Genomic DNA, 11,358 nt, shown 5'->3' with positions numbered 1-11,358 from the left:
CGTTGGCTGGACACCATAGAGAGAGACACTGGCCATCTTGAAGAAAGCAGAGTGAGACAGAGAGGCACGGAGAGCAATGATGCACCGAGTCACCAGGGGTCGGACATGACGGAATGGTTGCCGATGACTCTATGAGACCTCACAACCCGGTCGCTTTACTGACTGACCTACCATAAGAGCCATGGAAAGTCTAACGTAGGATATTTGTGTCTTGTTAGAATGCCCTTCATGCTGTCCTTGGCTTTTCAGTCCACGGAGAGCAAATGATTTATTATTTTTATTACATTTCTGTATCGCCGGTACACAAAGCTCTCTGGGTGATTCACGACGTCCAAGTCACCCATCTGGATTTCAACCAGGCCTGACCCTGACCCAAGATTAGGCAGGATCAGGTGCTTCAGGCTACACGAAAGCTACACAGAATCTGGCTTTTGGCCATCTGCAATGGTTGCTTTGGTCAGTGGTCTTTGGAATAGGAAGACAGAGAGACACACACACACAGAGCGCGAGCGAGCGCACCTCATTTTCCACGTGCAGCATGGATCGTGCAGCAGGGAACTGGCAGGGGCCCCTTCCGCCAGCTCACTCTCCAGCATTCCCCAACACACACGACCACAGCCTGATCAAGCTCCACCCGCCATCAGGTACGCTCCAGATGCCTGGACTGCAATTGCTATTATTTCTAGCAAGCCATCCAGTAGAAGCTTTGAATTTCAGGATCATTCTTAAGGGGCAGCCAATTTTGGGGGGTGGGACGGCAATGTCAATCTGTTGCAACAGGAGTTTATTGGCCCACCATAAGGACTATGCGTCTGTTCTAGCATGAGCTTCTGCAGAGCAGGGTGCAACTCTTGGTACCATCTCATGCAATTTAGGAACTGAAGGCCTTTTCTGTCTAAGCCTGCACCAGACTAGCCTTTCGTGGGTCTGATGAAGAGGGGGCTCCTCCATGGATGCTTACAAAAATATCAAATTTGTGCTTTTGTTGTTGATATTACATCTGCATTTTTGTTTGTAGCATAAGCAGCCTTGGGAATATTCTGCCAAAAGGGGAACAAAAAGGTCCTTAAGCAAGCAAACCGACTGATAACCAGGTGGTCCCACACAAACCACACATTAATGATCCATCAGCAACAGGGCACCTGGAAGGTCCCTGGTTCACAGCTCATGCAAATCAAGTGCATCACCTTTCCAGGTGACCTCTGTTAAACCTCAGCCTCTTTGGCCCATTGGAAGATAATAATTCTGGCCTATGATACCCTAGGCTGGCACTTGATCGGACTTAACGGGCCTGGCCTAGCCCTCGCAGCTTTTCATGGTGATCATGCACCAGACGGGCACAACGCGCATCCTGCACATGAGTGGCAGGAGTCTTTAGCCACAACAGTATCTGACGATAAGCAAATGCAAGCTGCTGCTGTGTGCAGGCCAAGCCACGGTTGCCATTACCAGTCAAGCAGACCAAGCTACTTCACCGGGGTGCTGCAGGGCCTGCAGAGATTGGACCCTGAGCTCTTGGAACACACCGAAAGCACAAGGTAAATGTCAAGGCAGGCTGCACTATTTGATCGATCAGGTAGGCAAATAAATTATACAAACTTCTGATCAGCTTCAAAAAGTCCTCTGACTTGACTCCCAGTTTGTCTCCCTTCTAAGGGCGCTCGTTGCAACACATGCTAAAAGGAAGTATGAATCTTGCTGCAGAATTTTTGTTTTAGCCATAGGCAAACTGTATGACTCCACTAGGATTCCTTTATTCAGGCAACAATAATAATTCTAAGTATGATGGCTATACAAAACCATTTCCCCCAGTAGATTTATTAAGCTAAGGAGCTGAGGGATGAGGCAGGAAGGACGGAAGAAGATCTAATGAATCTTATCTGGGAAAACACAGTGTCACCCTTGCAGTCGTCCTCACATTTTTAATTTGGAGAAGGAGACAGAATACAGAAGGCAAACAGAATGAGAAAAAAATGAATTTGCCAGACTGGATTAGGTGTTCATCTCCTCTGTGAGTAAAACACCACGCAGTTGGCATTAAGACTTCAATATCCTCATTCAAGTGGATTGATACTCAGCATATGAGTTGTGCTTCTGCAAGCCCCACACTGGATCTGTCACCAGAATGGATGGTAAATGATAAAAACAGATCGATCCTATTTTATGCACTATTACATGGAAAAATACCATGAATTTGGTAGGATGCTCTTCTGTGCAAGCAGCAACAAAAGAACAGGAGCTGGGCAAGAACACGGGCCCATCCAGTCAGCGCGACTTGTGCAGAAAGCTCCGTCTGTATACAAAGGCAGTTCCAGGGGGAGTTTGTGATAGCTTCTAAGCACCATGTAGAAAATGCATTTGCTAAAGTGAGTATCTTGAAAAACTACACGTAGAATATCAGTTCCTCACTATCTCAGAAACGACGACCATTCTCCTTGGAGCTTCCAATCATCTTCAGTAGAAGAAGGAGCCGAAAGCAACTGCCACGCAGAAGAGGCTGTCCTGGGGAACGGAGGAGAGAATGCAGGGATCAGCGAAAATGTCTTCAGGGGAACGAAGCCACACACTTTTGTGCCTGGGGCAGTACAAAGCAACATGGGGATTTTGAATGTAATCTTTCTGTTAACATGTGTTTTCCTACAGGCTGCAGTACCTGATCCTTGGAAGCTACGGATTGGGCCAGGCTGAAATCTGGGTAGGTGACTGAAATGTTGTCAATTGTCCAGAGAGCTTCGTATAGGGTGGTACAGAAATGCAATTCAGTAACAACAAAAGCTTTTAGATTCCTGAGAAGGTGAGCTTGAAATGAGCTTTGCCTGGGGAGATCTGTATAGCCTGTTAGCAAAAGGGGGAAGTTCTGGTCCTTAGGACATGGGTTCTCAGAGAAACACCTGCTCCTGTTTTACCTTGCCCACATGTTGAGGTCACCTCCCTACAACTTCTGTGCAGTTTGGACAATGCTGCACTTCACTTAACTGCCCAGAAGAGAAATCTGCATAATGCTGCCCAATTTGGCCTTGGTACCTGGTACACCACCGAAAGCTAATATTGCTACTCTAAGAACTTCTTAGCTTGACAAAAGTGCTTTGATTAGGACTGGAGAAAGACTTCAACAACTACGAGATTTTTCATACATGTTTTGTTCAAATGGAGGCACAGATGCAGTACAGCTTTTGTGCCCTGGTACATCCTGCGCCGCGTCTTCCAGCCAGCAGGGCAAGTCCAGTTACACCTGCAAAGGGGCCCAGTGAGCACCTTCTCTGAGCAGCCGTCTGTGGATGACACTCGACAACGGTGGCAAAGCACTTACATTCATGAAAACATCCTGAGCGTAGTTGTCCGTGTCGGCATCCCAGAAGCACCGGGCGGCCATGCTGAAAACACAAACGGGGCGGATCCATCAACAAGGATGGGGGCAGTGACTAACATGTGGACGGTGCTCGTTCTACCTAAAAAGCTGGCGTGCCTCTCCAGAAGTGCCCTGTGAGCCAGGATTGGTAGAAGGGGGACTTCTATGTCTGCAAAGTCAGGGAAAATGCACCCAAACTCTGGGAAACAGCTACACGCTGGAGAAAATCAGAATGCTAATTTATTTATTTATTTAAAACATTTCTATGCTGCCCCCATCGCAACAAAGCCTCGGGGCGGCTCACAACATACATAAAAATACAATCAATAATTTAAAAACTGGTACCATCTCGGCTATATATTAAAATCTATAAATACAATAATAAGAAATTAACAGTTAAAATAACTTTTAAATAAAAAGGTCTTCGCTTGGCGCTGAAGAGCAAATAATGACAGCGCCAGGCGGACCTCTCTGGGGATTTTATCTGGTTATTAAAAATAATGCGGATCTGCATGGGTTTGCTGCAGACAAAACAAGATACGGGAGTGCTAGCTGCATCAAACATCCCAGTGTGGTGTGGTGGTGAAGGGTCTGGGTCTGGGAGTCAGGCGGACAGATCCCTGCTCAGCCATGGAAACATCTGGGTGATTGTGGGCCAGCCACAGACTCTCAGCTCAGCCTACCTCACAGGGCTGTTGTTGCTGGGCAGATCAGATTGAGAGCAGGAGGTGAATTATGTAAGCTGCTTTGAATTCTTTGTAAGAAAAAAAGCAGGCTGTATATCTAATCAATCAGTCTTATTGCTCCCAAGCTGCCTGATTTTGTCTGGATGTTTAGACATGGGATGAGAAATAGAATAGGTAACTGTTTAAAGTTTCTAAAAGAAATGTGGTAATTTGCTATTTGTAGAATGTTTGGGATAAAAGCAAAGCAATCTTTAGTTCTGCAAATTTAACAGAAATATACATAATGATGCAAAAGTATTTAACATATAGACAATTCCATAAAGAGGAAAAAGCCACACTTACTTCACTCCCTCGCCTCTCTGTTCTCCGATCACCACCTGCACAACTATTTTATACCTGTGAAATCCTTTCTCTAAAAGGGAAGTGGTGAAGAAGGATAGCTGATGAGAAGGCATGGATACATTTTACACACCTGTAGCACAAGTGACAACAAGAGAGAGGGCCTTTACAACAGTGCCCCCCCTCCAAATTCTGGAATGTTCTCCCCACTAGAACCTGGTTCGGATTCTGTAGTCTGTTGTCTTTTTGGCATCAGATTACAACTGCCCTCTTCCCCCCAGGCATTTAACAGCACGACAAGACTTTTATGTCAGCTGGTTTTAACAGGTCTAGTTTAGCCTTATTCTTCTAGCTCTGTCCAGGGAGTGTTATGGCTAATGGGGCAAGCTAAAAATCAATCAATCAATCATCTACTGAAAAATGCAGTATTTTATAGCATGTACGGTATGTGTTTCTGTGCATTGTTCTGAACTGCCTGGCTTGCTTTGGCTATTGGGCACTACAGAAATGAAATTACACAAATTATTACAACAGAAGTTCTGCCAACATCAGAACCACAGTGGTATGTGTGTGTGGACAGAAGGCCGAGAGGGAGGAATGTAGGTGGAAGAACTGCCCTTTCCGTCATACACCTTACTACCTTTCAGTCTGTCTCGGATTGTTTCTGACAAAGATTTGGTGAGTTGGGGGACTTCTTCCGGGTCGTACTGTACATTTTCCAGTTCCTCCTTTAACACCTCATGGATGCAGTCTTTCACTGTAGAAGAGCGGAATCTTAGGAAAGAGAAGGGAACAGAATTACCTTGAGTCCTATTTTCCCCTCCCTCAGTGCATCAAGGGTGTGAGACATCTGACTGGTAAGCCAAATAATGGATAGAATTCTCAAACAGGTCTCAACCTCCGCCATGTTTGGGAGGCGATACACTCCACCCACCCCTCAAGAAGCATGTGGCGTGTGCCTCCACGAACTGTGCCACTGTGCCTTGTGAGTGGGAGACAATTAGACTGCTTTGCTATACAACGCTCTGCATACAGAAAACCAGACTGCCTCGGGGGATGTCTGCACGGTGCAGAAGTTGCTCTGGAAAAGAGGCTGCCCTGGAGCCACCTGTGCGCCACTCTCGGGCTGATGGGAGAACTGCAGCTGGTTTTCAGCCCGCTGAGCAGTCACGCTTGGCAGGCATGTGGGAAAAGCGCTGCACTGAGGTGGAGGGGACTATCAAGGGAGATGCTGCAACACCCTGCGTCGTGCACTAGGACTGAACGGGGGTGAAGAGGTTATCAAAATATATTTGCAAATCACTGTGGGCATGCCAAAGTGGTTTTTAAGTCCCAGAAGCAGATTGGGAGAGTTGCTCTCTTTCACTTGAAAACTGGAGGACTTGGCCCATTTATTCCATCAAGTGACTTAATTAGGACTGGGCTGCACCCGAGGTGTTCATTGATCGGTGGCACCTTGCGAATTTCCATAATGGCTTGTGGGAAGAGGTGAAGGGTGACGCACCCCAGACCCAGCTGGGGGCTTTGTGCAAGTGAGGCGTTTCACAGCAGTCTCCCCCATCCTGGCGCCCTTCGCTACAAGTCCCATCACCGTTAGCCGAGCAACCACGGATGCATTGGACTGCACTGCCCGTTATCCCCAGATGCACCTAGCCCGGCACAGGCCATCACTGGACTACAACTCCCATCATTCCAAGCCTTCCTCATCGTGGCTATCCCATAAGCGTTGGCTTACAACTCCCTTCACCTTTAACCTGGCAGGAGCACTTGCTAAGAACTACAATCCCAGCCTCCCCAACCTAATGCTCCCGGCTGGGCGGGACGACAGCGCCCATCATGCTGCAGCTTTCTCCAACCTGGCGCCCCCGGACTGTGTTTGGGGTACAGCTCCCATCACCCCAGTCCCCTCAAGTCCACTGGGCTACAGCTCTTCATCCTGCCCCATATGTGCTGGGCGGCAGCACCTAGCCGAGGATGATAGGAGCTGCAGTCCCCCCAGATCCGTGTCCGCGGGCACCAGGTTGGGGCCGGCGGCAGAGCCACTGACTTGTGCTGGAAGGGCGGCCGGAGGCTGTAGGTGCGCGACGGGCTGCCCGGGCGGGGCGCGCGGCCCGCAGCGATGCGGGCGGGCGACAGCTGCAGCTCCGCCATGGCCGCTCGGCGGCGCTTCCGAGGGGCCCAGCAGCGTCACCATGGCGACTCTCGCTTCCGCTCCCCCGTCGTGGCGCCCCGCCTAGGAAGGCCCTACTTCCGGAACCGCAGGAAGCCGCTCTTGGCCAACGCTCTGCATTGCCGCAGAGCGGCGTCGCTCTGAGGAATCGCACCTCTATGGTCACAGCTCCTCATGGAAACGAGTGGAGTCGCCGCTCCTGTCTGAGGCCGCGAGAGCTCTGCCCCCTCACCCCACACTCAGTTTCTGGTGGAGCGAGGCTTGTCCTAATGCTGAAGCAAGGGGAAAATCCGCTTAGAAATCTACGAGGCCTCGGGGGGGTCGAATGGCTTTTCATGTTTCCTCCTGCCAGCCCCTCTACCCTTTTTACTATCTCTACGTTTCACAGGGGGAGGGGGCCATCGCGGGAACCAGAGGAGAACGAGAGCGAGGCGGGAGCGCCGGAAGTCGCGTCCCGGGACTTCCGGTGCCGCCGCCGGCTTCCCGGGCTTGTTCCGGCGCCGCCTGGGCCCCCTCAGAGCCCGGTGGCCGGGGACGGTGGGAGGAGCAGTCCAGCCCGGGGGCCCCTGCTGGGGATGATGGTGGTCCAGCCCTCTGGGGGCCGGGAAGGCGGCAGGCGGGCCTCAGGCGCCCGAGAGCCGCTACGGGGGCGGCGCGGGGGAAGCGCTGCCCGGCCCCGGCCGGCTCGGGGTGCTCTGCGCGCCTGGAGCGGCCCACCGGGCAGGCCGCACGGGAGAGCGCCGGGGCCGCGCTGCAGCCGCCCCGGGTCGGCCTAGGCCCGGCCGCTGCTCACCGGCGGCCAGGGAGCTGCCCGTGGGACGCCCACAGGCCACGCGCGGATGCAGCGGTGCTCCCCTGCCCATGTTCCCCAGGAGCCCGCCCGCCCGCCTTTCCGTGCAGAGGCGGCACAGCCGCCCAGACCGGTCACCGCGGCAGCCTCCTCCCGCAGGAGTGTGTCCGTCCCCCTTTGAAAGCCGTGTGACGTGGCGGCCATCGCGGCATTTTGCAAAAGCGAATTGCATAACTGATAGCTTGAGTGGCACAGAGCCCCGTTTCTGTTCCAGAGAACAGATGAGCCCAGGAGCCGGGTCCACCTCTGTGTCCGCTGGCAACCCTCCAGCATCAAGGGAGCGGTGAGGATGGACCGAGCCACAGCACAGCACAGAACACCGTGCCCTCCATACCAACGTTGCCTAAACAACATGCTTGTTCAGGGTGTGGCCCTTAACCACTGTCACATCCTGGCAATTTGGAGATTGGATGAACATGGAGCATGTGACCAAAGGTCTCTTGTTCGCTGTTAATTGAATAGGAGCAAAGGGCTTACTTTTTTTTTTAAATAAAACAACCTAACTGATAACTAAAAAAAAAAATTATCACAACACAAAAAAAATTGTGCGCCCCAGGAGAGCCAGTGTGGTGTAGTGGTTAAGAGCGTGGGACTGGGACTCAGGCGATCTGGGTTCGAGTCCCCGCTCAGCCATGGAGCCAACTGGGTGACTTTGGGCCAGTCACAGACTCTCAGCCCAACCTACCTCACAGGGTTGTTGTTGTGGGGATAAGATGGAGGAGGAGAGATGATGTAAGCTGCCTTGAGCCCTTTGAGGAAAAAGGCAGGATATAAATAGAAAAAAATAAATAAAAATAAATATTTCCATTTCCCTGCATACAATATAACAACAATATAAAATTTACTGTAGTCATACCTATATCCCCTCCAAAAATTCATATATGCTTGATTAGGCTTACAGCTTTTCCCTTCCATCAGTACTGCTTTTACGAAATCTTCCCTATTTCATTATATTTACTTTTATTATCCCCTTTTAAATCTTTATTTCTGATGTCAATTTATCATTAACAATCATATTCCATATTTCATTATACTATTCATTCCTTTGTATAACCCAGTTCTGTTTCCAATACCATTACTAACCTAGCTGCCATGATCAGATTTAAGATCAATTCTTTCTTCTTTATATCTTGTTTTTCAATCAGCAGCAATAACACAATTCTTGGTGACATTTCTAGATTTATATCTTAGAATTTCTCTAATTTCATTAAACACCATAATCCATATCTTTTGCATATTATCACAATCCCACACATGTGTTTATAAATTCCAATCTCTTTTCCACATCTCCAACAAACCTTAGAATATTTATCATCAATTTGGTTTAACTTGACTGGTGTTAAATACCATCTCCATGGTTAAATACCATATCCATGTTCTTTAATTCTAACAGGGCTTGCTTCTTTGTCAGAGGTAACACTTAGGCTGATGGTTGTCAACAGCCTTAACCCTTAATTTTCCTAAGCCTATTGGGGTCCTCCCAGCTGGGAATGATAGGTGTTGTACTTTAATGTACCTGGGAATGCAAGGTAATGAATATATGCGAAATCTAAGCCAGTAGCCATCCCTCAGAATGCAACAGCAAATACTATAAGCTATTCTTGTAAGGTGGAGTACTTTCTTTTGCATGCCCTGAACCTATTGGCTATCAAGTTATTATTATTATTATAACATTTCTATGCCGCCCCTTGCCGAAACCTCGGGGCGGCTTACAACATGATAAAATACATTGAAATACAATAGTAGTAAGTTGCAGTGGTGACCCCGAGTTCTAGTATAATAGGAGAAAAGTAGTTCTCTATCCACATCTTGCCATTTGTGATGTTTAACCTTGTATCCTCTTCAGGTTGCTGCAACACTTGGCACCCTTTCCTCTGATTTAAAATTCCCCTAACGGCTTCACCCGCCTTGCCTCAAGGGGAGGGAAGATGGGTCACTTTAATGGGCCTTTCCCTCCTCAGGTGTTTTTCCAGTGAGTTGATGGTATAGTCATTTATTTGAACATTGATTATAAATGTATGTGATCCCAGTATGTTTCATGGCTTACTGTTTTTAGTTTCAGTCCAGTTATGACCTCTCCCTCACATTTTCGCTTTAGTAGGACGCCACATAGGCATTCTGTTTTCCAGAATGATGATGCTGTCTCTGTTCCGAGAAGCTAGGCATGTTGCGACAGTGGAAGTTTAAAACCAGATGGAAATCCTAAACTAAAGGCATGCCTGGTTGCCCCTTCATCTCATGTTATAGCTACAATAATAAAAATAGACCTTTATGGCTATGAAGTGAATTGGCTGCAGATGCAGCTACTTTAGGGTCAGTGAAATAGTATAAGCCTGTGGCAGTTAAGTATTATCTCCGGTATTGGAGGCAGCATGTCTCTACCATTTTCTGGACTATGTAAGCCACTTATGATGAATCACCATAAAAGAGGCAATGTACAACCCAAAAAAGAGGGCACGAGTTTGCATATGCTAAATCATACGTGTAGGTGCACATTTAGGTTAGACTACTATAACGCACTCTACATGGGGCTGCCCTTGAGGATGGTCCGGATACCTTCAGTTGGTTCAGAATAGAGCTACCAAGTTGTTAACAGGGACTGGCAGGTATGAACACGTAATGCCAGTCCTTTGCCACCTACAGTGGCTACCAGTTGAAGTCCGGGCCCAATTTAAGGTCCTGGTGATGACCTACAAAGCCCTAAACAGCTTTAGGACCTGGTTACCTTCCATATGTGCCTGCCTGCTCCTTAAGATCTGGGGCAGAGGCCCTTCTCCGGGAGCCCTCCTTGAAGGAGATTGGGAGGGTGACTACCCAGAGAAGGGCCTTTTCTGCAGTGGCACCCTGATTGCAGAACATGCTCCCCGGAGAGGTTCTCCTGGCACTGGCACTTTATTCTTTTTGGTGCAAGGCTAAAAGCTTTTTATTTTTCCAATATTTTAAGGTTTGTTATTTTAATAAGGGTTTTATTGTCAGAAGTTGATTAGGATGCTGTGTTTATTTTATTTTTTGTCTTACTGTTAACTGTCCCGAGACGATGGTAAGGGACAGTCTAAGCAACTACTTCTTCCTTCTCTTTCTCCTCCTATATTTTTATTTTATACTGATAATTTTAATTTTGTATTTGTAAATCAATGTATTTTTTGTATTTTTATATTTAATGGTAATTTATTATGTACTATTGTATTTCAATGTATTTTATCATGTTGTAAGCCGCCCCGAGGTTTCGGCAAGGGGCGGCATAGAAATGTTATAATAATAATAATAATAATAATAATACTAATAATAATAAGTTTTAAATAAACAAAAATAATTAAATACATAGATTGAATTGCTATAGTTTAAATGGAAATAGTGCATCTCATTTGAGCAGACAATCACGCTGGGGGAAGGCGCGGGTAGGAGGAGGACAGGAAGATCAAATTCAAGGTGGAGCGCTTCTGAGAGGAAGGCTCAGCCTTGCGTTCACGAGCGCTGGGCAGGGCTGGCAGGAAAGGCAATTTGGAGGGCATTCGGTTCATTGGTGCTGGAGATGACTTGACTTCATGGATCAGCAGCAAATACTTCAGTATCGAGTGAAAAGTTGTGACCGGGGGGCTCGGGCACCATGCTCTGTTGGCCATTTAGTGCTGCTGAGGGTTTTTGGTGTTGCTTTGATGGGCTTCAATTGAGAAGTGGGCTTGGACGGGCCATCCTTTCAAACCGAGGACGTGCCTCAGAAAAGGATGACACCTGGCCAGCATAAACAGGAGTGTGCTTTTGTGTCCGTGTGCTTCTTGTGCTACCCTCTCTGGTCACTGCAAATGGGAGGCCAAGCTGTTGCAATTCATCTTCCTTCTGGGCACTTCACAACGGGTCTTGCAATCCATTCTGAAACACAAGCAACATTGAAGACATCCTAAAATATCCAAGCCAGCTATTTCATCCAATCAGAGTGTCCAAGGATCTACGAATAACCCAAAAC

General features: G+C 48.0%; 1 protein-coding gene across 1 annotated transcript; it reads right to left on the bottom strand.

Annotated features, from left to right (window-relative positions):
- Window positions 1-1,706: 1,706 nt before the first annotated feature.
- DYNLT2B (dynein light chain Tctex-type 2B) lies at window positions 1,707-6,525 on the bottom strand. The gene is made up of 5 exons (XM_044456213.1): window positions 6,422-6,525; window positions 5,015-5,148; window positions 4,378-4,447; window positions 3,311-3,374; window positions 1,707-2,502 (listed from the first exon to the last, which is right to left on the bottom strand). The coding sequence occupies exons 1-5, from the start codon at window positions 6,523-6,525 to the stop codon at window positions 2,455-2,457; spliced, it is 420 nt and encodes a 139-aa protein (XP_044312148.1). The 3' UTR covers window positions 1,707-2,454.
- Window positions 6,526-11,358: the final 4,833 nt, after the last annotated feature.

The sequence above is a fragment of the Varanus komodoensis genome, unplaced genomic scaffold, assembly GCF_004798865.1.
Source record: "Varanus komodoensis strain SLA01 unplaced genomic scaffold, ASM479886v1 scaffold82, whole genome shotgun sequence".
Lineage (NCBI taxonomy): Eukaryota > Metazoa > Chordata > Lepidosauria > Squamata > Varanidae > Varanus > Varanus komodoensis.
Note: the sequence above shows the minus strand (reverse complement) of the source record. Positions and strands in the feature narration are given on the sequence as shown.